General features: G+C 41.9%; 1 protein-coding gene across 2 annotated transcripts; it reads left to right on the top strand.

Moving 5' to 3' along the window:
- The first annotated feature begins 1,133 nt into the window (after window positions 1–1,133).
- On the top strand, window positions 1,134–26,691 carry fam102bb (family with sequence similarity 102 member Bb). 2 transcript variants are annotated; one of them, XM_048253258.1, is made up of 11 exons: window positions 1,135–1,661; window positions 11,491–11,611; window positions 11,727–11,756; window positions 11,875–11,991; window positions 12,089–12,135; window positions 21,178–21,281; window positions 22,188–22,283; window positions 23,566–23,719; window positions 23,907–24,043; window positions 24,357–24,426; window positions 24,631–26,691. In XM_048253258.1, exons 1-11 carry the CDS (start codon window positions 1,528–1,530, stop codon window positions 24,671–24,673), a joined length of 1,053 nt encoding a protein of 350 aa, XP_048109215.1. In that variant the 5' UTR covers window positions 1,135–1,527; the 3' UTR covers window positions 24,674–26,691. The 2 variants fall into 2 exon arrangements, with proteins under 2 accessions (XP_048109216.1, XP_048109215.1); XM_048253259.1 differs by lacking the exon at window positions 22,188–22,283 and having other exon boundaries at window positions 1,134–1,661.

Genomic DNA, 26,691 nt, shown 5'->3' with positions numbered 1-26,691 from the left:
GTCTAAGCCAGTGGTTCCCAATGGTGGGCCGCAAGAGCCTCATAAATAGAGAGAAAAAATTGTATGAGATGACATGAAAACACAATTTTTTGTTTTTATTCAGTATTTGATTCTCTATTTCAGAGAAAATGTTGTAATTTTGTGCTGAAAGCTGCTTCTGCTGACCAGATTCTAAGGCTCTTTTACTGCATAAAATATCCAATTTTGTTTACAGTGCATGCTGGGAGTTTGGTACTGGGCTGGTGGGTGCCCTATTTCCGCCCACTCACTCGGCACTTCAACGGTTATGCCGGTCTCAAACTAGGCTACAGGGTTTTAAAATCTTTTACGGTACATACCATAGCATTTCGGGGGGACCCAGTGCAGGGGGAGAGGGAGGGGGGCAGGCAAACGCTTATTTTCCATTAAAGTCAGTATATGTACAGTAGTGGGGCTACATGCCCACCAAGTTCCATGTGCCCTGGTGTTTCGGTGTCCCAGGAAACGTGTAATAATTTACGAAAGAAAAAAACCCAACAACTTAACAACTCCTACATGACCGCTACGCTAGCGGTGGTCATAATAAATGTGTTCAGGCAACTGAGTATTTGGTTCACAGAATGGTGTTTTGTGTTTTAGCAATTTAGAAAAAATTTAATATGAAATCAGGACACCTGTGATTATAACCCTAACCCTGAAATAAATATTATGAGGCATCTACTGTAGGAATGGTATAGCAAAGACCTGCAAAACAAATCAGTAAAAAAATCCATTCTTTCTGTTACCAGATGATGGTACTGTGGCAGACTACCATTTTGCACATGTGGATATCATATTCATCACATCTAATAACCTGTGAAGTTTGGTGAAATATTTAAATGCTCATTTGGTGAAATGTTTCAATTCAAAATCATATCTCCTTTTCAACATACAGAATTACATATCAAAAATCCCTTTGAAACACAAAATCCGGCATAAAAGTAAAATTGATTATCTGATCATATGGTATAGTAAAACATGGGATTTCCAAATCCGGATCATTCTGATCCAGATTAATCTTTTTGAATAACTGGGCTCTGGGCGAAACCGATCTTAGCGAACATTGCCAGTCGTACTTGCGTTTCTCCTTGTGTCCACTAGGTTCGAAATGCTGAACAGACTCGTGTCACACCCGTATGGTACACACACACAGTGCGTGCGTCGCTGTGCAGTGCAGAGTGGGAGGAAAGGCTTTTGCCCTTAAGTCGTCGTAGCAACATCGCTGAATTCGTGACAAGGACAGGTTTACATTTTTAAGGTTAAAGCGGCTTTTTGGTCGCCAGGGGTAACATGTTATGTACTGTTTTAAGTGTTTGCCAGCAATGAGGGGGGACTTGTGTGAGATTTCAGCAGTCGCTAGCTAACTGGGCTAGTGGACTAGCCACGCAACATCATCCGTCGCTATCACAATGTAGCAGCGATGATTTGGTGAAGATTTTTGGCGCCGTACCACCGAATTGCAGTCAGAAGGATCCGTATCGACAGCGGGTGAACAGTGAGGCCGAAATCATGATGAAGAAAAAGAAGTTTAAGTTTAAAGTGGACTTTGAGCTGGATGAGCTGTCCTCCGTTCCCTTCGTCAACGGTGTGCTTTTCTGTAAAGTCCGACTGCTGGACGGTGGCTTCTCCGAAGAATCCTCGCGGTGAGATTGGACTTTCTGTGCTGTAACGTTAGCTTTCGGTTGTAGGCAATACAACATGTTTTCACATCACAATAGTCTTTAATCAATAAGAGGTCATTTAAAGAGTTTTTTGAGCAATCCAGTCTATCGAAAAAAATGAGTCACAGCTGGGAGGAGTTGAAAATCTGCTGCTGCTTGAACAGCTGATAACGTTTTCAGATCTCTTTAGGGCAGACGGCAGTAAAATTTGTGTGCTGATTAGGTGCTAGCTGGGATTACACACACGCACACCCAAAGATGATTTGTCTGGTCTGTTATTCAATTTCGTGTTATGAGGGAATGGTAGACAGGCATAGGAGTATTGCATGCGGTTACGCCCCCTCACGGAGCATATTAGCCCGTAGGGTCTCTGCCTGCATGCTTTTACCAAAGATCCTTTACCATTACTAGCTCCGATTTAACCCTCTCTGCTTTTACTGTATGCGAGGGAGACTCAGCAATGCATGGCTGCGTGCAGTTGTGAAAGCATGAGAGTTATGTACGTAGTGTTGAACCTCTGCGGCATGTGGTTTGTTTATTGACAAGGTTTAGACATGAGGATTGTAAATACCCGAATACCTCTGTTCAATTAATATTTGTGGCGTCATGAACCTGTCCTTTGATTTTATTTGTACTGGTATAAAGTGCCTTGTGTGTTTCGAGTCACTCACCATCTGTTCCCAATATCAAACATGCTTATGATTTAATATTCCCCTAGCTTGCACTGTAGTGCTGTTATTGGTCAGCTGGACTTAATATGGCTCCAGTCAGAGTGAGTAAGCAGAAAACTCTGGAAAGGGAAAAAAGTTTGTCCAGAAAAAATGTTAAGTTAAAAGTCTCCTCCACTGCAGACCTGCATGCTGGCTAGTGCATGTTTTGGAGTTTTAACAGAGTAACTGAAGCAGTATCCACCAGAATGATCTCGTATATAGGCCTAGCTATCTGGAAGAATCTCAAACATTATTAATAAGACACACACACATTCACATTGAGTTGTACATCAAACACCTGTGCAAGAAGTAGGGTGTTGTTCAGTGAAACAGTAGGGGAAAGTGGTGAAAGCTCTCGCTTTGGGACATACATACACCCACATATATATGGACACTCAGACGCACATGTTCAATAGTTTAGTGATGAGTCAGTGGGATCCTCCTTGGGTTTTGCTGCCGGAGCTGGAGGCAGATGATGTCATAATTGGGCAGTTACTATGGTTGTGAAATGAGATTCCCAGATTCCTCTGATGGAGATGAAGTTATGTGCAAGTCTCTAAGTATAGTTGTAAACGCATCACAATAATTCTCTTTTTGACGGCATACGTTGACATGAATGAGTGTGAGATACAAATGTATGTGTGGTGTGAAAATGGGAGGATGAGCAAATGGAGGAAGAGTTTTTACTATCTATTTATTACTTATGTTATGATCTATTTTACTCTATACTGAGCCCAGTTCTTGAGTGCACCTGATTTTCTGGATGTGTGTACAGTGACAATAAAGATATATTATCTTAATCTCCCAATTTCTTTATTATTTTTTGATTGATTGAATGGGCTATCATTTTGAAGATGATTTTCATTAATTGGAAGGTGGAGCTCATTCAGGTTTGGCCTGGGCTGAGGAGGTGCTGAGGGACATGTGTTCTGTTTCACTTAATTTTCTTTTGTATTTTTTTTTTGCTGAGCTTCACTGATGGACGACCCATTATTCTTTTTTTATCACCCTGGGTAGTACTCAACTGGAGCCCTGCAGACAGTGAGAGTCCATGACCTTTAAAGGACACCCTGCTCTGGCGCTCCACCTTTGAGTGGCCCAGCTGGAGATTGCTCCTGACCTGTGGTCACTTCAGGGAGCACTGCGCATTGGTCCTCCGCATGCCGTCTGCTATTGATGCACACTGCGTGGGATATTTTCAGTTCACTTTTCTGGGGGCTGTGCGTGTGTGTGTGTGTGTGTGTGTGTGTGTGTGTGTGTGTGTGCGCACTTGCGTGTGTTATTTGTGCAGGCAACTCCACTTTCAAAGCTCTAAATATAGTGTTGCCGTGGAAACAGGATGCCTACTGTGTTGGGCCAGGGATGGTTGGGGACGTCCGTGCTCACCATTAGCTGAAGGCAGTGACATGAGGCTAGAGAGGCTTGCTTTAAGCCATTTATCTCACCCCAGATGTTGCACTTAAATGCACAAATATTGCTCTACACTCATTCGTTCACACACACATACACACGCAAACAGAGAGCGAGAGAGAGAGAGTCAACAGTGGTATTATTTGTCATATCTGCAGTGTGGCTGGTGATGGTTGTTTGGGCGTGTGGTTTAAAGGTGCTGGTCCAGAGCAGAATGCTGTAATTCATGTCGCCACCAGCTGGATGAAGTCTGTCTCAAGGTCCACCCACAATGGGCCACTTGTGGCAGAACCACAGAGAGAACTCTGTCTGTCACGGCTCCTTCTCTTTCTCTGCTCCCTTTCCCCAGCCTCTCAAGCTCGCCCCTTGTCGCTCAGCTCAGTGTAACTGGGTTTTCTTCAATGGAAAATAGCAGATGTTGTTTCCTGGTAAATGACCTGTAAAAGTAGACTGTGTGTGTGTGTGTGTGTGTGCGTGTGCGTCAGCTCTGTGCATGAGTGTACGGACGAGATGAGCGTAATCCACAGTTTTTTTTTACCCTGCTCGTTTCTCGCTCGAGGTCACCATGGCAACGGGTAGCCTACATAGTGCAAGCTCTCTTTTTTATTTTTATAGTCGCCCATCCTGGATGCTGATTATCTGTGACGGTTCAGGTTTTTTTTTTTTTTCCTTCCCTTGCTAGTGGTGTGGTGTGCTTGGGTGCTATAATGATCATTGCCCCTCACGCTGGAAGCCCTCACTAGTGCAGCGAAAAGGGTTGGCGGCTTGTCTCGGTATCAGGCCATGGAGAGGTCAGATGAGGACCAGCGGAGTGTGTAAAGGGCCCTCACTGTGAGTCACATGACCCAGTATGGGACGCAGGGAAGCAGAAATGCACAGATGCTTCGGCAGATAAGTGGAAGCCCCCAGCTCTCTATCAGAAGGTGCTGTCCAGGCCTCTAGTGGCCGACTGAAGTCTAGATCCTATATCATTGGCCAGCAGAGATATCCCACCAATCATTGCTAAAGACACCTTGCTGGGTTATAATGGTCCTCTGCGCTGATGATAAGGCTAGAAATGGAACATGTGCAGTTGCTTCTAACCATCTTCCACCACATATAGGCTTGGGGAAATCTCAACAATCAGTAATTGAGATCACACGACCACTGTGGTTTCTTCTGATTTAGTTCTCCGACAAGAAGGTCTTGCTCATTTCACATCATTTCCTACAGTGTTGTAGCCTGACGAGCCAGACCCACATCAAGATGTAGGGTCTGGGAACTTACCATTGGCAGTGCTCAATCCGATGGGCGGGATAAACGGTTGTCTTTCAAATTTCCTCTGCACGCAATAGGATAGCGCTACAACTCATGAGTCCCATGCATTTTCCCACCAGCAGAGCTAGTTGGATAGTTGATCAAACTTTTGCCAATTTAAAAAAAGCTTAAAGGATAATTACGGTATTTAGCACTTTGAGTCCCTTTTCTTGTTTGTTTTTGATGAACTAGTGGTGGACACCAACATTTTGACGATGGGTCCTGTCTCGACTTTTCTGACTCGTTTTGAATCGCCTTTGACTACTTCAGAGTGGCTGCCTACACTTAACGTTCGTTTTCAAAACTGTGCAACTCACCGAGTGGTTAGTGGTGTTCGTTGATGTTCCAAAACAAGTAGCGTAGCGAAATACAGTTTCTGTCGTGTTTTATTTGGCATTTTGTAAAATCCCATTGAATTCTGTTGGAAGACTCATTGCACGTTGATATTACTGTGCCACCAGAAACTGAAACGGAGGCTGTTTACATTTGGTTGTAGTCTTTCCGCAAGACCTTTTACTTCAGGCTCAAATATTTAGCGGAAGTTTATATGCGGTTGTGAGGTGTCTGAAAAAATAGTTCCACAATAGCAAATAACACGGCTGGAAATCATACATTGCGCCGATATATTTGTTTTTAATAATTAACGAACACCACTAACCACTTGGTGAGTTATCCCACCCTTATATCAGCCAGGTCCAGGTCCTCACACATGCAATTTTTCTCACCCACTCCACACACCCTTTCCCTGCATGACTGCCCGCGTTGCCCACGGTGCGTGATGGGTAGTCTGGTGCCCAGATGGGGCAGGGTACAGGGCTCCCCCCACCCCCCTCCCCCCCGCATGGGTCTGCCAATGGGTCGGCCGGCGTGGGAGGAGGGCGCTCAGTCACATGAAGCAAGAGCGAGGTTTGGAGTTTAATTTAAAAAGGTTTTACGACAATACCCTAGTCTGCTCCACCCTCTGAGTCATTTAGAATATCTGTGTGAGATGTTTGTGTCTCCGTAGGAAGAGCTGTTTTAGCAACCACAGTAGAATTTAATTAAAATAAAAACATGTTTGCGTCAGCCTTTATAAACATTTTGGAGATTTAATACTATGAGGAGGATGATTTGCATAGCAGAAAATGCACTATTGCAGGCTACTGATAAGGTCTGCCGTTCACTTACAGTTTTTTCTGATTGCTTAAGCACATTTTTTGTAACTATGGCTTTTTTTGCAAAACTCTTCACACAAATAGGAAAACATTTCACCCAATCAGCAAAACATTGTACAGTAGTTCTCTTGCAAAAGCCCACACACCTTAACTCTTCACACCTTCATAAAAATGGTGTTTTTGTATCAAACAGTAAACACAAGCCATAACAATAGTAAGCACACAATGTGCCAACTACACACTGATGGTATGAATAAAAAACACATCTGGCTTTTGCTTTCTTTGTGTACAAGGTAGATTATGTCAGTTTGAGGTCATACTTTTGTCATAGTTTTGTAAACATACAAATTGGTGTTTATTTACACACATCAAAACAAACACAAGTGTGTTTTTCCAAGTCAAAACACAAAATAGCAATTTCACTGAGACAAAACAAATCAGTCTACATCGGGTCGTCTCTCTCAAAATTTCGTCTACATCACATGCGATGTCCTAGTCCAAGGCACCGGGGAAAATATATTCTGGAATGCAGTATCCAGGCCTGACATGACAATATCCCCACATGTAGACTGATTTGTTTTGCCTCTAAAAGGGCTATTTCTTTCTCTTCTTACCCTTCCTCTTCCCCCTCCTCATGCCCCTCCTTGTCCTCTTCCTCTAACTTCACCTCCTTGTCCTTGTCATCCTCTCCCTCTCACTTCTTCACCTCCGCATCCTCTTCCTCCTCTTCCTCCTACTTCTTCACCTCCACGTCCTATTCTTCAGCCTCCTCTAATTCTTACTTTTCTCACTCTTCCAGCTCCCTCCATTGTACCCATTGTACATTACCTGTGGCTTATTTATAGTGCTTAGGCTGATTGCAAAGTGAACTAATTATCTAAAACAGTTTTCACATGAGAAAGTGTGCCAGAGAGTTGGCAAAATAGTGAAAATAATAGCCATACATTTGCTAGGAGTGTGTTGATCATTTGGAAATTGAGTGTAAAGCATTAGTTGTGTTTACAGTTCCGCAAAAAAAGAGTGTTGTGCAGTGAATTGTGCCTACAGTTGTGCAAAGTGTGTGTTACAAAATTGCAAACTGAGTGCAAAGCAGTGTTTGTGCTTTTAGTTTTGCGAACTCGGTGAGTGGTTTTGCTATAAGTATTAATAGTTTTAGAAATTGTGCTATAAGAATCACAGTTGTGTGTAAGCATTCAGGAAAAAACTGTAATGGAGGTGGTGCAGGTGTACTGTCAAATGGGGGCAACACAAATGACCTCACCGGGCTGCGTTAAAAGAGACTCCTGTCACAGACATGGGGAATACCGGGCTGCGTTAAAAGAGACTCCTGTCACAGACATGGGGAAGACCGGGCTGCGTTAAAAGAGACTCCTGTCACAGACATGGGGAAGACCGGGCTGCGTTAAAAGAGACTCCTGTCACAGACATGGGGAAGACCGGGCTACGTTAAAAGAGACTCCTGTCACAGACATGGGGAAGACCGGGCTGCGTTAAAAGAGACTCCTGTCACAGACATGGGGAAGACCGGGCTGCGTTAAAAGAGACTCCTGTCACAGACATGGGGAAGACCAGATGTATCCAAAAGTGAAGTGAGCAGAAAATACATTCCCCCTCAGTCACACCCACCCACTCAGATTCGCTCACACATCCTCTGCTCACTTCCCTCAACACCTTTCCACTCCTCACTTCCATCACCTCACAAGCACGCGATCACGTACCTGTTCATTCATTAAATCTATTCAAATAAACCACTCTATCTTTGTACGAGCTGAATCATATGAGTTCACCCTACATGTCTACAGCAGAATAGAGCACTTTGTGTACCTCTGCTGTTGACATGGATGATCTCACGTTCTTGCCTCTTGGAGTGGTTGATCTAAAGTGTGGTTCAGCACTAATGCCTATTATAAAGGCCTTCACAAGTGCACAGGTGACCTCTCTTACATGCAGTATACTTGTGACCTACTATTACCCAGAGCCCGCTGGGTTATATATACTTTGGATTTGTAGGTGCTGAAAGCTGATGATTGTTACGAGCCCATTAATAGAGACAGTTGTGTGTCAGATATGACACCTAAGCTTGTTAGCAGTCCAGTTCACAGACCCTATTTACTGTGAACACAAATAATATGCACACACACACATTCTCATATGAGTATGAATGTGTTTATAGATGGGTAGATAGAGAGCATATTGCCTGTATCCTGAAGGTTAAGAATTGTGGTAGAATAGAAACACACGAGTTAAATGGCCATCTGAGTTCCCTTGCTCTGTGCAACACCCATCATGTTCCAGTGAAATTTCAGATTAGCCTGTGGTGATGGTGTTTCCATGGAAACGGGAGTTCTTGGAACTTCTTCAGAAGTCAGTTGTGAGATGGTCCTCAGGCAGACCTTCTGGTGTGTATGGGTGTTGGAGTGAAATATGGTTTGTGTGTCTGTGTGTTTGCTTGTAGTTTGCTCTGGTTGTGTTACTCAGAAGGGTTGATTTGTGCATGAGACTTTAGTGGCGTGTTTCATTAATCTCATGACTGAGCCTCAGAGAAAATCCGATTTGATAAGACTTGTGTGTGTGTGTGTGTGTGTGTGTGAGTGAGTGTGAGTTTTTGATTCAGTGGGATCACCTGGTAGGATTTGATTTGCTGAAGGGGAATGGAATTAAAATGAGAAGTGTGTATTATGTCATTCATGGAACAGGAGTAGTGATTACTTGTGAATGGTTCTCTCCATGAGGTTGAGCAGTTTTTGCCACTAGAATGATTTGTGTGTCAGAGGCCAGTCTTTTGAATGGTCATAATGCACATGGGTCATTCCGTGTGAAATCACCCAATTTCAGCGCAATTTGGCAGGTGACCCTCTCCGAAAAAAATCTGAAAAAAATCACAGGTGTTTGTAGACCAAATCCATGCATAGATCTTAAATAGTATATCTGTATAACTAATCGTTGCAAAACTACAGCCCTTTGAAACTTCAAGTCATTTTAAGCATTGTGGTGAACAATCCTTTTTGTTCAACTTCCAGCATTATTGGCTCTTTTGGTATTTCACACACATTAGTGAAACTATTTGAATAGAAGTACATTTTCCTGTTGAATTAAAAAATCCAATCGGATCAGACGTAATTTGTATACTTTCCCCTCTGCAAAGCTCTGAAAATGGCTATAAATTCATAATGTGAAAAGACATCACCTTTGAGGGCTTCTCATTCAAAAAGTATGTGACACAAATTCATCAGATTTTTTTCCCACTCATGTATGGATTATAAGGTCATGTCCATGCATTAACTTTGGTTGTTATCATATTGTCAGAGCATTTTTATTAAATTGGGCTTGATTTTCAAAAAGCCTGTTTTCATCTTCTCATTTCACCACGTGGACAGTTAACAGGATTTTTTTTTAATTTTACCATGTATCATTCTGTATGTGAGGATCATCTGCCCAAAATTTGGGCTTGTTGCGGAGTTTCTTCATTGAGATAAGATTTTTTTTAAATATTGTCTATAAATCCACTGAATTTGTACTGGATCTGCAGTACCACTTTGCACCACATGTGGTGCTCTTTTAATACAATGGAAGTCAATAGAGGAGTAAGAGAGTCACTTGTTTGTTGCACATATCCAATCTAAACACACAGTTTATGGTTCATAGTTGAATTGGTCCAAATAATTATTGCAACATGAACAACATACTACTCATACATAAATCTTATTTAGAGAAAATAAACTGATCAAGTAAATTATACACACATAAGACTGACTGGTCATCATACATGCAGCAAGAGGATTTAGCATAATTACCATCTTTGTAATGAGTTTTCTACACCAGCTTCAACCTATCACTGCCTATGTGAGCACTTTAATAATTTTTAGCCAGCTGGTTAGGCAAAGTCTATATTCATCGTCATATGCTTGGGATGCAGTCCTCTGTGATACATAGACAAAGAGCATCAAGATGGAGATCAGTGCTTTAACAAACAATCAAACAATGGGTTTCTAAAATTCAGTTCATCAAGGTATTTCACTTGATGAAGATGACCATGTGTGTTTCCATCACAAGTATTCATAACAAGGTTTGAGGACTCGTGGATCCAAGAGGCATTTGTAAAAAGATGATAAATCTTTAGTATTGATTTTTCTGCATCTGACAATGCACTGAATTTTAGAAACCCCTTTTTACTTGAACCATATGAACCATAAACTGTGTGTTTAGATTGGATATGTGCAACAAACAAGTGACTCTTACTCTTCCATTGACTTCCATTGTATTAAAAGAGCACCACATGTGGTGCAAAGTGGTACTGCAGATAAAGTACAAATTCAGTGGATTTATAGACAATATTTGTAAAAAATCTCAATGAAGAAACTCAGCAACAAGCCCAAATTTTGGGCAGATGATCCTCAGATACAGAATGATATATGGTAAAATTAAAAAAAATCCTGTTAACTGTCCACGTGGTGAAATGAGAAGATGAAAACAGGCTTTTTGAAAATCAAGCCCAATTTAATAAAAATGCTCTGACAATATGATAATGATAACAACCCAAGTTAATGCATGGACATGACCTTATAATCCATACATGAGTGGGAAAAAAATCTGATGAATTTGTGTCACATACTTTTTGAATGACAAGCCCTCAAAGGTGGTGATGTTTTTTCACATAATGAATTTATAGCCATTTTCAGAGCTTTGCAGACGGGAAATTACACAAGATACACCTGATCCGATTGGATTGTTCAACAGGAAAATGTACTTCTATTCACATAGTTTCACTAATGTGTGTGAAATACCAAAAGAGCCAATAATGTTGGAAGTTGAACAAAAAGGATTGTTCACCACGATGCTTAAAATGACTTGAAACTTCAAAGGGCTGTAGTTTTGGAACCATTAGTGATACAGATTTATGCATAGGTTTGGTCTACAAACACCTGTGATTTTTTTTTTTATTATTATTTATTTATTTTTTATTTATTTTTTTTTTTCAGATTTTTTGGGAGAGGGTGACCTGCCAGCCACTGGGTGATTTGACACGGAATGACCCACATGCCATGCTTTCATCTCAAGATGGCTCTATATTTTTGCCCACCTGCACTGCACACTGTATAATATAGCACCTGGAGCACTGCACAGGAAATCGTGTGTGTGTGCCTGTCTGTCTCTGTGTGTACTTTGAAGACATGCCACTAACTTGTGCTTTGTTCTTTGTGTGTGTGTGTGTGTGTTTGTGTTTGTGTGTGTGTATTTCAGGGAAACGGTACATGCTAACTGTGTGCGCTGGAAGAAGAAGTTCACCTTCCCTTGTAAAATGAGCGCCAGTGCCAGCACTGGGATGTTGGACCCTTGTATCTGTCGTGTGTCTGTCAGGAAGGTGCGACACACAACCACACACACACACACACACACACACACACACACACACACATGTCATCCCTACTCTGTGCTTTATCACTGTTCATGAATGTCTGTCTGTTTTTCTCCCACAGGAGCTGAAAGGGGGGAAGACCTATGCAAAGGTACTAGCAGAAGTGTTTCCTCCTATTTCAGTTTGACAGTTGACAGTTTTCAGTCTCTGTGTTGTAAATGCTGTGTGGTAAATGGTCAGTTGCCTTCCTCTTTCATTTTCTGCTTCAGTTGGGGTTTGCGGACTTGAATCTGGCTGAGTTTGCCGGCTCTGGCAGCACGAAACGCAGGTGTCTGTTGGAAGGCTACGACACCAAAAACACACGGCAGGACAACTCCATCCTGAAGGTGTGCCTCAGAGTCTTAACAGTCAGTGCATTAATGCTTGATTAATTATCACATTGAATGAACTAGACTGTCTATGTGGGTGTGTTTCCTCTCTCAGGTGATCATCGGCACTCAGTTGATGTCTGGAGATCCCTGTTTTAAAACGTGAGTTGTGTCCCTGTCTGTCTTAGTGCGTTCATGTGGCGGGGAAGGGGAAGGGGGAAGGTCCCCACTTTGGAACTCCATACTGAGAGCGTTCGAACTCCGAACTGAGAGCGTTCACTTGACATCAACAAACGGGCAACGTTGCTAATGTTCATAGGCTAGCTAGTGTAAAGATTAACCGATATGTATCGGTATCCGTTTTTAACGTGTAAGATACGGCTACATCGATACGTGAAGCCCCGTATCGGAATAAAACTGAAATGAACCGGTCGTTATATCGATTTACTTGTTACAAATCGGTTCACAACCTTTTCTGCTCGCTCAGACTCTCATTTACGTTGCAAGCAGCGCGTTCATCCCACTTCCGGTTTTGAAACTACACGTGCCACGGATTTGTGGGTAATGCAATTAGTTTTGGGCTACATTCATTGCCCAAAGTTGTCAAAACTCTTCATTACCCATATATCTACTGCAACTTAAGCACGTGACAACTCGCACTCGGTCGTTTGTTTGACAGTTTTTACTCTTTTGTTTTTCAAAATCCAGCGCGAAATTAAACACTTACTATAGCATTCCTAAACAGCAAGGATAGTCTGTAGAGTAGCCTTACGTTTGATGAAGGGATTTCCTTAATGTTAAAGAATAATTTGGCCCTTGCTGTTAAAACAATGCACAAATTATTATTATTAGCCTATTTTGTTCATATTCACTCAGAATTGGAACAAAATAGGCCCAGTTCATTGATATGTAGGCCTATTTTATTCTTGTAGGCTATATGAGAAAAGGCCAAGATTGTCTTAAGCACTGTTTTATTTTATTTCGGTATTGTCTTACCTCAACAATAGGCTACAGCTCCTTGAAAACAATCAGATATAACTCTAGAAAATCTATAAATATATTTTATGTTGTATTTGGCTGCTGTGTTTGACTGAAATGTAGACTATTCTTTTTTTCATTTCAATACAGTATATGATACAAACCTCAGTTTAGATAATCATACATTTGTTTTTGCCTAATTGACATGACCATGATAATTGGTAATAAAATGAATGTGCACCTTGAGCAAATGATAAAAAATCTTTCAGAAGGCTTTCCATTCTTCAACTGCATTGAATTGCATCGAATCGCATCGCATTGAATCGTACTGAATCGTTTTTTATGAACATGTATCTTTTCTTGTATCGAATCGTGCCCATGTATCTAGATGTGAATCATATCGTCTTTTACATGAGGCCATCCTTAAAAATATTTTTGTTTGCAGTAACAGCCAAAAAAAATTAAAAATGGGTCGGTAGGTAGGTCAATATTTTTTTTTTTCAAGATTCAAAGTAAAAAAAAAGTACAATTTTGGTCATGGTGATTACGTAGGAATGCATTTACACAAATGTGCATATCGTGATGTAACTGACTGGGTCTTCAACCCGTACCTTCAGGCGCACCATTGCAAACCTCATTCTGATGCAGGTTATATAGACCAGCCTTTCTCAAACTTCTTTGACCTGAGGCCCGGTCATGGCAGACTTTGGGGGTCATAGGGCTCATCTACATGTACCCAGAAAGAAGGCTACAAGCTCTTGGCCACGCGATATTGAAAATTTGACTATAGGCCTACAATACTCAATGCTATACAGTGTATCATACAGTCTCTGCTCTGTTTCTAAGGAAGTTCCAAAAACAACGTCGTTCTATTAAGTTTCGTTAATTACATAAATAGCCTTCCAACAGGTTGAAGCGGAGCTTTGATACCATCGTTATCGATTAGTTTCAGTTTCTCTCACGCAGACGCGCATTGAATGAATGCTCATACCACTTAATTGTAGGGCTCCATGTTTAATGACATCGATAGCAGAAACGTTTGTTTTATTTTTTTCGTCGATCCAGCGGTTTCTTGATCAACTGCGCATAAATTATCAAATGAAGCACCGGGCAAATTTCACTCCACGACTCAGCGGACAAGCAGTCTCCATGTTCTGGACCCATATTTTGAGAAATGCTAAATAGACCACAACCAATTTCTATACTCCGACACGGTCACCGTTAGACTAGGGGGGGAGAAGGGATGAGAAAAGATCTGGCCACAGTTCTTCCAGAACTTCATGCCAAGTAAAAGCGTCATCAGTTTGTGTGAATGAAACGGCGTAGGCCATAGTGTGACATCGCGTAAAACCAATGGTGTAGAGATGACGCCACAGGGTTTTATTTAAGTGAGCGACGTTTGCATGTAGGCAATTTATATTCACAATACTTGGGCCTACTAAAAGAAATATTATTTTATTGCATTTGTATTGGTTGTTTAGAGTAAAAAAAACAATCGGTCGGTATTAACGCAAGTTTACAACCGGCAAGTCGGTCGGACTAAAAGGGGAAAAAAATAAATATTTGGGTCGGTTCTAAATTGACAGGGTCGGTCGGGTTACGGCAAACGAAAATATTTTTAAGGATGGCCTGAGAGATTCACACCCCTACTAGCTAGCCAGAAGGCTAACATCACGTAGTTACTCAAAGGTACTTTGGGAAGTACTGTTCAATATCACAATCACCTGCGCTTATGAGTATACCATAAACAAACAATGAAGTGACTTATTTGGGCATGGAACAAGTCCATTTTTTATCATCAAAACATTCTCCTGGAGGCTCTCGCAAAGCTCCCAATTCAAAGCCCGAAGTTCCCAGTTCAGGTGTCACACCTAAACTATAGAATTCTCCCACTTCCCAGGTGCTCATGAACGCACCATCTGTATGGCCCTCTGTAATGCGTCAGTGTTCAGTGCCCTTACTTTTCCACACATCTAAACCACAACAAGATGGATATGGCCTATTACAGCTAACCTGACCCTAGCCAGATGAATTTCGTTCCGCCTAGCTCCGCCTAGCTTCACTCACATCCATCTGGGACCTCTTCCATTGAGAGTGATTTCTGCAACCGATTTTATGGTACAGCCAATCAGGACGCAGGGCGGGAGTTTCATAGATGTGACATAGCGTAGAAGTGACTGTGAGACTGTTATCAGCGTTACGGGTTGGCTTCGATGTGAGTGGTTGAAGTAGCACGTCAATAGATGACGGACAAGTGGCTTATTCAATCATATGCAAGCATTTTTTGATTAGGCCCAGCCTTCTGAAGCAACACTTCAATGGATCGGTTCCAGATGGATGAGTGGAGCTAGGCGGAGCGAAATTCATCTGGCTAGGGTCAGGTTATATTACAGCAGGCGTTGTACTTAAAAGCCCAGGTGTATTAATCACAGGTGTGCAAATGGGTTTGTTGTTGTTTTGTGGTGTTGAACGCAAACTGCATCCTAGCCTCAGAACATGAGAGGAATCTGTGTTTTCTGCCAGGAAGCAGCTCAATGCAATTTGCATATTATATCTGTGAAGGTTCACACACCACCTGCACACACACATTTACTGACAAGCTGCTCGGTTGTGTGTATGTGTGCGTGTGGGTTTGACACAGCAGTGGTCTCCTACGCATGACTGATTGTAAGTGTGTCAGTGTACAGCTGCTTAACACTGCTAGAGAAGAGCCCTCTAAAATCTGGCGTCTCTGTGACCGTGAGGAGGAAGTGAAGAGGGAACTGAATTTCTGCATGAGCAGGACAAATCTGTTAGCATTGTGAGATATGTAGGACAGAAACATATCAGAGTGTCACGCAATCACCTTGAACCAGAAAATTCAAAGCTTGGGAATCTCTGAAACGGTTCTGTCAGCGTATGAAATTCAAGATGCTATTTCAGTTTGTCAATCTGTAAAATTAATATCTTCCTGCGGTTCCTCTCGTACTGAGCAGGATTACCATTGCAACAACACATCATCAGTATGGTAAAACTAACCTGTCTCACGATGGTCTAAACCCAGCTCACGTTCCCTATTAGTGGGTGAACAATCCAACACTTGGTGAATTCTGCTTCACAATGATAGGAAGAGCCGACATCGAAGTAAAATATTCTTTTTTTTTTTGTTTAAATTATATTTTGGGCTTTTTAGCCTTTCTTGACAGGATAGTGCAGCCTGGGTGAACCTAGACAAACCTGTTGGCAAATTTGAATTTGCTCTGCAGGTTGGTCTGGAAAGGAGTCTATTCAAATTTGCTAAAAGGTTCATCTGGGTTCATAGTGAAAATCAGACCGGAAATGAGTGGGCGAGCGATGAGCTGGAGTCAGGATGGACTCAAAACTCCCTGTGGGCACTAGACCCGAATGTGATGCGTTATGAATCGCTGCTGCTACACTACAGCTCCCCCTCAATCAGTACCAATGTAATATCACAAAAAAGCAGAACATGAAAAACACAAGTGGGCCCGTTCTGAATTGTTGAATGGTTTTGGTTATGCAGCTGTGGTCACAATTTCATTTATTATGGAGGCTGTTGGATTCCATTGGCACATTTCTTTGAATTTTATCACAATGCTCTACGTGTGAACAAAGGACTTATTTTATAAACTTAAGTACGGTAATAGTCTTTATTTTTTTATTAAACTAATAAACACTGAAAACATTGACGTAAATGATTAGCTATTGCTTAGTAATGAAATTGATACCAGTATCCACACAGTCCTTTATTCTGCAAAGTGAAAAATTCAGTATAATTTTAGAGGTTCCTCTTTTGACATTTTTCCTTGTTTCCATGCGTCATCATTCTAAAAAATGAGTAAGGAAATGTGTAACCACAGCAGGAAGAGGAAATGGGACTTCTGAGTCGTCTCGGCCAGCTGTTCAGTCAAACAGGGCCTTCTACCGGCTATCAGTGCAAAGCTAGGACGGTGACCCACTGCCAGTAGGACCCTCTTCTCTACCAACTTAGAGGAGCAGTTAAGGGCTAACCCCCTCTCTATTATAGGAGGATGTTGTCCTTTGTGATGATGAGGACATCGTCCAAAAGATACAATCCTGTTGCTGCAGCCTTCCTCGCCAAGAGGCAGAAGTTCCCTGCAACCAGGGATGTCTCGTGACCTCTATGCCCCGACAGAGATGCAGCACAGGGCAAAGTCACCTTCTCTGCTAAGGGTTGAAATTCTAGTCATCACTAGTGATGATCAAGTTTTTGAGTTGCCATCTACAGGCACCTAACCCCTCACTGCTCCCCGAGCGCCGCTGTAGCAGGCAGCTCACTGTGCCGGGATTAGTGTGAGACAAAATTTCCCTCACGGGATCAAAAGAGTATATATATACTTATACTTATGTACAGCAAGGGTAGGAACACGTGCAGTTATCATTTAGTGATGATGAGGTTATTGGTGAAGCAGATGATGTCATTTTCGTCTCCTCTTGCAGAACTTGTCTATTTTTGGGAATTTTGCCTTTATTTTGATAGCACAGTGAAGATTGACAGGAAGCAAGTGGGAGAGAGAGATGGTAGTAATGGGTTGAGATCAGGATATGATCACAGGTTGGATTCGAGCCATGCACTTGAACATAGTATGGCCGCAGTACATACATGACCTTGGAAAAGTCATCTGCCTTTGTTTTTCAACTCCCCTGGAAGTCAGCACCATTTTCAGTGTTACACAGTATACTTACACATATTTTCTAAATTATTTCCTTGTAGGAAATGTAGGTACACATTTCTAGGACGGCATAGGAAAGCCTTAATTTTTTAGTCTTTATTGGATTTGAAAAGGTGGCTTTAAAAAACAGACATTTTGGTTCATGTTGGTATGATTGCATCACACCGTTGCTGCAGATTTGGGTCATTCCAACTCCATATGAAGCTCCATAATATGAATTTTATTCTTCATAATGCACCATTTTGGACATTGTTTCCAGAAGTCTGGAATGTAGATCAGGGAGAATTTAATGATAAAGTATGAAAATAGTGGAAGTATTATGCTCAGTGATTGCAAACAATTAAATACTGAGACTGTCACGGATTAACCCCTTATCCCCCATGAAAGAGACCCTCCATCAAACTTCAACATTGATATAAAGCAATGATGCGATCGTGTTCCACTGATCATTTTGGCAGAGGCGTAACGTCTCTCCAGTTTGTACGTTTCCTCGTGTTTTTTTTTTATATCTTCAGCACTAACAAAGAAGAATGTAATGTTCTTAATGTTTTCTGCAAGTCGCTTTTTTGTAACTTTGCATGGGAAAAGCCCATGTGATGGAATCGGCGGAACTCTCAAGCGTCTTGCAGCACGAGCAAGTCCGCAGGCCACTGATACAAACCATATTCTGACACCAATGGATAGGTTTCAATGGGCAAAAGAAAACATTAAGAACATTACATTCTTTGTAAGTGCAGAAGATATTAAAAAACACGAGGAAACATATGAATTGGAGAGACGTTACGCCTCGGCCAAAACGATCAGTGGAACACGATCGCATCATTGCTTTATACCAATTTCCAAAAATAAGATACGGATAAAAATAATATCACAGGATACAATATTCACAGATGTCGATGCAGGACAACAATCGGATTCAGAACACTTGGATACAGAACACCCGGAGGCAGAACACTCGCAGTCAGATCAGCCACAAAACTCAATTTTCCAGCCAGGAAAATACCTTGCCTATGACTGGTTCATTGGAAACATTGTTGAACGTTCAGATGAACATGGTGACGTTTTTGTGAAATTCATGAAGTGTGTCAACAACATCCTCACATGGCCATCGGACCAAAGACAGATCCCCTGTTGGGTGCCATTCCAACATATCATCAGAGCGAACCTGATGAAGCGCTAGGCGAAACGCGTTGTTCGTTCTACAATAAATATTAAGTTACAGTGATCAGTGTGCGGTGATTTTTGATCTTTCACTCTTGGATTATACTTACCTGCCTCACCTGCACCTGTTCAACTGAAGGTTTGTGCACAGGGACACCTATGGACTTTGATATCATTTGTTGTGTCAGTGTGCCAGACATCAATGGACGCAGTGCTCAACAATACAAACTTGACCAAAAGGACCATGACACAATTATGCCACTGCTTCCACAATTTCTGGATAATAGTTAAAGACACTATTCAATTTAATTTTCAATTTTATTTGGAGAGTGACAGGGGCAAGGAAAAACTCCCTTGTATTTGTAGTGTTCTTACACTATGTAACATTCTTGTTATTTAGTTTTTTTAAAAGTTTGATGGCGGGTCTCTTTCATGGGGGATAAGGGGATAATCCGTGACAGTCTCAGTATTTAATTGTTTGCCATCACTGAGGATAATACTAAGTTATTTCCACTATTTCCATGCTTTATCATCACTAAATTCTCCCTGATCTACATTCCAGACTTCTGGAAACAATGTCCAAAATGGTGCATTATGAAGAATAAAATTCATATTATGGAGCTTCATAGTCAAAAAATGTATTTCATTAAAAGAAAGAACAAATATGTATCTTTATCTGGTATACATGCCATTAGGATCATCAAGTGCCCACATGGTCATTTGGGGATCCAAATATGGGGTTCCAAGAGTCACCTCTGCCGGAGAGGGTTTTTTGACCCCCATAAAACCCCCACCAGTGGTACCATACCCTTCAAATACATTTAGGCAAGAGCAAGGTTCCCACATATAACAAATAATCCTGTTTAGAATAAATATGATCATTAATTGTGGTGCTAGGGCCACCCAAAAAGTGAAAAATCACACATGCCGTCAACATTTTTTAGGACTTTGGTGACCCACCTCTCACCCAAACAGTAAGCAATGTTGATTCTGCCTCCAGAATTTTGTAGTACAGGCTACAATGAACTACCACACCAGTTTCCAGCCCTCTACCATTATTATAACAGACGTTATGGGCTTCCAAAAATGGCAAAAGATGAAATGTGTGAATTAGGGCCGTGGCACCCGAAGTTCAAATGGACGCCACAGGCAAACCGTTTGAAATATTGACCTGAAACTTCAGATTCCTTTGTTTGGTAACATAAGGCATATATTCACTGCTTTTCAGCAAAATCTGAGAGGTGTCATGTACATGATACCCCGATATTGGCTGTTTTCACATGGAATGACCCATTTGTTATTTCAACTCATGCTGTTCATCTCCCTTTCTGCTACCTCTTTAAAATGGGCTGGACTAATGGGCTGGATTGACATCTAGTGATGGCCTTTGGACCACATTGACCACATTGTCAAAGTTCATGGAACTAGCAGTTAGTTAGAACAGTTAGTATCATGGCTTGGAATGGGTCCAACCTGGGCTCAATACTTGACCATTATAGATCTATATAAGGTGCTTTGGGTAAAAGCATCGGCTAAGGTCCAGGACCCTCTTATCAATCACCAGGAGCAATTCGAAGAGCTGACCTCCTTTCTGTTGAGGGATGATGTTCTCCTTAGCGATGACGAGAACTCCGCTTCATCAAAGACACCCTAGCCTGTTGCTATATCTTTCCTGTCAAGCAACAATGAGAACTACACATGCCTTCTATGACCCCACAGAGGTATAGCACAGAGCTAGGTCATCCCTGCCAAGGGTAGAAATGGCAGTCATTTTTACTAATGAAAGGCTTTTTGCCTTTGAAGAGTGAAGAGTGAGACAGGAAGTAAGTGGGAGAGACAGATGGGGTGGGATTGGGAAATGACCGCAGGTCATTTCCATTGGGGGTTTTGTGTTCAAATGTTCTAAATTGGCATCAGACTTGGCTGGACACCTGGCTTATGACGGGGATTTATATTATGCAGCTCTAACTGAGAAGCACTAAAGCCATCTCATTTCACCTTACATCACCTTATGTCTTGACCAGGAGATATCCTAGAATTTAGAAAGAAGAAGCTGAGATTTGAATGATGTAATTATTATACATTGAGCAAATGTAAAAAGGCTAAATTAAATGAAAGGACAGCAGCCCTCAGAAAAGCTTGGAATCATGCAGTTGGGTGTCATTTGAATGTGTGTCTTGAATTTCCCCTTGGAGATCAATAAAGTATCTATCTATTTATCTATCTATCTATTTAAAATGGCTGATGTTTATTTTTTCACATGATGTTTTTAAGTCTCTCATCAACTACAAACAACTTAACTCCTTGCATAATACTGCAGACAGATTATCCCTTGGTGGCTATAGTTCAATATAACAATGTTTATCCCTTGCAGGCCGCCATCCACCGCCACAGTAGTAGGTATCCAAGGAGACGGAGAGCGCCTCCTGGAGGAAAGAAGAGGAGGCGACAATCAGAAGCCTTACTTGGCCATCACAGGTAAGACTTGAAAGTCTGTCTGTTCCCCTTATGGCTGTGACTCACCACCCTAATCCAGTTTGTCTGTCGCTGCATCTCTCTCTCTCTCTCTCTCTCTCTCTGTCTCTCTCTCTCATGTCTTTTTTTCCTAAGGGCTCTGAGACATCTTGCTGCAATATATAATTCAACTAGGCAGTTCGCTGCTATAGCAACCTTTGATTACAGCATGCATTGTATTTCCTTCACTACACTAAGATTGACCCACAAAATAGACCTAACATAGACACAGACACACGTATAATACACTGATGGGTTGATGTGACATTCCCTCGGCACAAGGAGCCTAAAGATTCACAGTTATAACAAAAATAATTGTTTGAACGATTGAATGATGGTCTTGGGTACATGACAGAGATAACAAAAAAAAACATGACAGCTTTAAAACTTTACGGTGCAGTCAGCAATAGCGCATGACGTTACATTTGTCTATGCTTATATTTATATTTAAATTTCTTTGCAGATGCCAAAACATTACATTGACAATACATTATTGTCCAAAACAACATACATTATTTGTCCAAAACAACATACATTAGATTTTAATCAAGGACTAAACAAAACACACCAGAGAGGTAGCTCATCCCTTACGATGCGTACGATCGCTGTACTGCTGACTCTACCTTTAACTAAAACAAGCTGTGTACCCCAAGATACTTAGAAACATAGCTGTGTATGTTTATGGTTGAGTTACATTAAGTACAGAGTTCAGTTTTAAGTAGATGTACAAAGCATGGTCATTTGTATAGTGTGTGGAGATGTGATGTGGGTGTGTAGATCCGTATGGATGTAATGCCCTTAGATTCACACATGACACGCAGTTGCAGCAGTCGCAGTGGCTGACAGTAGCTCTCCCCTCCCTTGTCTCAGAGGCTGCAGGCAGGTGTGCCTCTCTCCCAGAGGAACTGGGGGCCTGTGGCCACTCCCGGACTTCCAGCTACGCCAGTCAGCAGTCCAGAGTATCAGGTAGAGGTCCCACTCACACTCACACACACACACACACACAGGGAGAGAGAGAGAGAGAGAGAGAGAGAGACATACATGCTCATACAACCACCGAATCAGTTGCCTGGTCTAATACCTCTTTGCCTAACACTGATGTAATGTCTGTGCAAGTGTTCTTGTTTTCCGCCTCGGTAGCTGCATTGCTGAGCTGTGTGCTTGTCTGCTTAGCTGTGCTGCACTGCTCTTTGCTACACTGTGCAATTCTATACTGTGCGTAAGCACAGTTCCCTTGGGGATCAATAAAGTATCTATCTTTCTATCTATCTATCCATCTATCTCTCCATCTATCTCTCCATCTAGCACAAATACGTAGCTGCGTGTGTCTAGCTCCTGCTGCAACTCCGGCAGTCTGCCGTGTAGGGCTTACAAAGAAACATTTTCTCGCAGATCAAATATCAGAGAGATCTGACTGAATGTTTGGCTGCACTCCTAACTGAAACTCTCTGTTGCCTGCTCACTACTTAATATGGTTTTCAGCATCATTGAAAGCTCTCGGCCATGTCCAGATTTGATTAGGAAGAGTTACTTTTATGAAAGGGCTTAGCAGTGAGGATGTGAGATCATTCTAGCATGACTGGGCCAACAGTTGAGAAGAACTTCACCGTTATGCCTCAATCAGTTATGCTCTTGAGAATGAAAAGCTCTGCACCATTTTGTCTGTGTTAGTGTTTATATGTCTATGGAAGGTGCTGTTTTTCTGTAATATTAGTTTTTTATTTTGTGTGTGTGTGTGTTAATTTGGGTGGAGGGATGTTTGTTTTTAATAGGGTAGTTGGTTGGTGACCTCATTTGACTATAAAGTAATTTATCACGCTCTAAATCTCAAATGTAGGTCACAGTCATTTAAAATCACCGAAATGATGGAAAAGGGCCTGTATCCTTCTGCCTCTCTCACTGTCCGTGCTCACATGATGTTTATTCACATTGTGTATTGTATACTAAACATCTCTCGCCTCCCGTGCTCATAGCCTGGAGATTTTACACTCTGTAGAGCAGTGTGAAGTGTGTATGTCTTTGTATGGTGGAATGTGAAGGGTTGACTAGTGCTCAGCCTCTATGTGTGAAAGGAGTGCAAGTCTGTGTAGTATACAAACGTAATAATAATATTAATACGTTTTATTTATATAGCGCCTTTCTCAGACTCCAAAGTCAACACAAACAAGCAAGACGACACAAAAAACAAAGTAAAAAAAAAGAAGGCCATTTTAAAAGGCCATATTACAGTGGTTTTATCTGTGTGTAGGGTACAGCACAGGACACTCGCGCTCCTCGTCCGTGTCCGAGACGTCCCACCGCAGGAACACCTCCGTGGGCAGCGCTTCCACAGGGATCGCCAGCATCCCCGAGCCCAGCGAACCAGCCCAGCAGCCAGGCACGCCAGACCGCGGTGCCAACAGGTCTGTCTGCTCTGTTCCTGTGTGTGTGTGTGTAAATAACCTGATACTTTGTATTCCATGAAGTACTATCTTGCTTGGTCTTAGCTGAAGAGAAATGGATGCAGAATTATATTTGTATAAGTCTTTGTGTGTCATGTATGTTCATATGCATTAACTTTTGTGTTTTTGTGTGTGTGTGCGTGCGCAGGCATCCACTGAAGCAGGATTCCATGGAGTCTCAGCTGAAGAGGATGGATGCCACGCGAGTAGATGCTGACGACGTGGTAGAAAAGATCCTCCAGAGTCAGGACTTCACTCCCAGCATGCTCGACTCCAGCACAGAGGGTAACTATGGCAAACACAAGTCCACCAGACATCTGACAATTACTGCTGCCTCTATATCTGTAGCATCATGAATTCTCAAGTCTCAAGTGTTTGCATCATTAGTCATTTGTTAAACAGAATGTAGATATTATAACTAGAGAAAAAAAATCTAATTATTCTAGTCTTGAGACCATTTATATGTGTAATAAATCTAGATAGATAGATAGATAGATAGATAGATAGATTGATAGATCGATAGATCGATAGATAGATAGATACTTTATTGATCCTCAAGGGGAAATTCAAGATCTATGTGTGTATGTGTGTTTTTCAGAGGAGGGACTGCGCTTGTTTGTGGGACCTGGTGGAAGCACAGCACTTGGCAGCCATCACTTACCCACCAGGTGAGAATTGTTGTGAAAATATGATGTGTGTGCAGGGTGGCAGTGTTCTCATAATCCAGCCTCAGGTGTGTGTCCCCTTGAGATGTCTGTGTAGGTTATTCAAGGGTCGGTCAACGTGGCGTGTATTGTGGTGTGTGTGTGTGTGTGTGTGTGTGTGTGTATTAGTGTGGTTAACCCTGGCAAACTCGTATGTTTTTCTCGCAGGGTCGGAGCCGGAGCTTATGAACAGGTGGTTATGAAGCGTTAGCGCTGAGCTGTACCAGGCAGAGAAGTGGCACCTACCAGAATCTGGACGGGGGAGGGGAGAGGAGGCGGGACATCAACACTGGTTTAACGGGACTAACCATCTCTTTGCATTCCAGCTGCACAACACCACCCAATATTATCATTACTAATGATCAAATTAGTTGAGGTTTTTGGAGACAAGAATGGTGCGAATGCACTGGCCAGTGCGATGGTTTGGGAGGAATAACACTAATGAACAGACCGATAGAGCTGGAAAAGAATGTCTGCGTGATGACAAACGAAAAGCTGTAGCTTGAAGCCTAGGAATCTTCTGTCTATTCACTAAAGCCATAAGTGATGTGTTTAGTAGGACATTGTGTGTGTGTGTGTGTGTGTGTGTGTGTCATGCGTGTATGGTTCTCAGGAACGTTGAGCGCAACATGACTGGGGCTACCACAGCTGGCCTGTGGGAAGCCAGATTAAAAATGTGAGGGACTTTCTAGATAAACCCATAGTGATAGTAGGAAGTAGGTTCTCTAAGAGGACATGATGTTCCAGAATATACTTTGTCTGGGAACTGGACTCCCCTCTTGGGATAGAGCATAATGCTGTCCTGTTCTCAGGGTTGGCGATTGCATTTCTGTGTAGCTGGTTATAATATGTATTCTGATACTGTGATATCTTTGAATGGGTGCCAGGTATCGATCAGGTTTTGGACAGGTCTGTGTGTCCTTTTCTCTTCTTCGAACAACATGGTTGTGCACAGTGGACGGGTGGAAAGCTTTGACCATACTGGAAGTATATTCCAGCAGTTAACCTCTTTGTGGATTTTAAAAGACAAATTACAAATTACAACTGACACTATACACAATATATCACACACTACTAAAAAGTACAATGTCTGTACCAGTGATTTTTACTTGTGATGTTATGCTTGGTGTTAATATCTCAATGAAAGAGAAAAAAAAAAAACAAGATTCCTGTGTATTTTGAAGTTAGTAAAAAGTAAACATCTCAAGGTTGTCAGTTAATATCTGCACATGTATCACCGGTGTTGTGTTTTATAACCTTAACTGTGAACTCATCCATGGCGTGTGTGTGTGTGTGTACTGTCTAGTGTGTATGTGCTATACATGTATGCTCTCCTCGTAAGCCACGGCCTAAGCGATGAAGTATTCATTCGCTTTGAAAGCCTGTTTAGCCAGACTCTTGTGCTGCTGTTGTCTGCTCGTGATTCTTACTTCTGTCGAGCCGTACTACCCTCTGTGGTGAATGAGTCATGGTGGTAGAAGCATCCTCCTCAGCCCTGACAGCTGAGCAGGCATTTATACGGCTGTGAAGTGCTGACACGCCAGCCCACTTCAGAGCTCTGAAGAGAAGCATCATATTGACACTCAGACACTCGGTACCACACATTGTTAAAGCAGATGTTTTAAGTTGTATTGTTCCTTGAAGTTTGGTTATTCATCTAGGGGGGGAAAAATGAACATGGTAAGGCTGAGTGTACCATAACAAATTTCCATGAGTTTGTGTTGCTATATATGCAGAGATTTTCACTGAATCTAATTTTATATGTTTACTTTTTCGTTTACATTTTAAAACTATACTGTTGATGTAGCCATAGCAATGCCTATAGAAAAGCTGAGACAGAAAAAAATATACTTATGAGACAGTTAAAAATCTCCCCACAGGTTCTCTGGCCTGAAGTCTTGCCTTGTCTAATCTGTATGGATGTGCTTTACAGATGGACTGACAATGCAAAGCAAGTGCCCTCTAGTGTCATCATGTGGAATTGTTTCTGGAAGGGATTAGAAAAACCTGGCGATAGACAGAAAGATGGTGAAGGCATTACTAGTGCACATGTTTTCTGTATTACTTCTGTGAAGCGTTGTGCCAATGTCGGTGTGTCGTCCCTCCTGTGGTGTGGCTTCTGACCGCTGAGCCCTGCTCTTTTGACTGGACCCCACCGCTGCAACCCCAAATGTACTGTATGTCTGAGTGCAACCACATATTGTCCATTAAAACGTGTGCATCCTCAAA

The sequence above is a fragment of the Alosa alosa genome, chromosome 9, assembly GCF_017589495.1.
Source record: "Alosa alosa isolate M-15738 ecotype Scorff River chromosome 9, AALO_Geno_1.1, whole genome shotgun sequence".
Classification (NCBI taxonomy): domain Eukaryota; kingdom Metazoa; phylum Chordata; class Actinopteri; order Clupeiformes; family Clupeidae; genus Alosa; species Alosa alosa.
The sequence above is the reverse complement of the archived record's forward strand: the minus strand, read 5'-3'. Positions and strand labels throughout refer to the sequence as shown.

What these genes read in the sequence shown, in the direction of transcription:
- fam102bb (XM_048253258.1), top strand. Translation starts at nt 1,528, where the DNA reads ATGATGAAGAAAAAGAAGTTTAAGTTTAAAGTGGACTTTGAGCTGGAT. An exon ending in GTCGTGTGTCTGTCAGGAAG is followed by an intron (nt 11,612 to 11,726) that starts GTGCGACACACA and finishes TTTCTCCCACAG; the next exon opens with GAGCTGAAAGGGGGGAAGAC. An exon ending in CCAGACCGCGGTGCCAACAG is followed by an intron (nt 23,720 to 23,906) that starts GTCTGTCTGCTC and finishes GTGCGTGCGCAG; the next exon opens with GCATCCACTGAAGCAGGATT.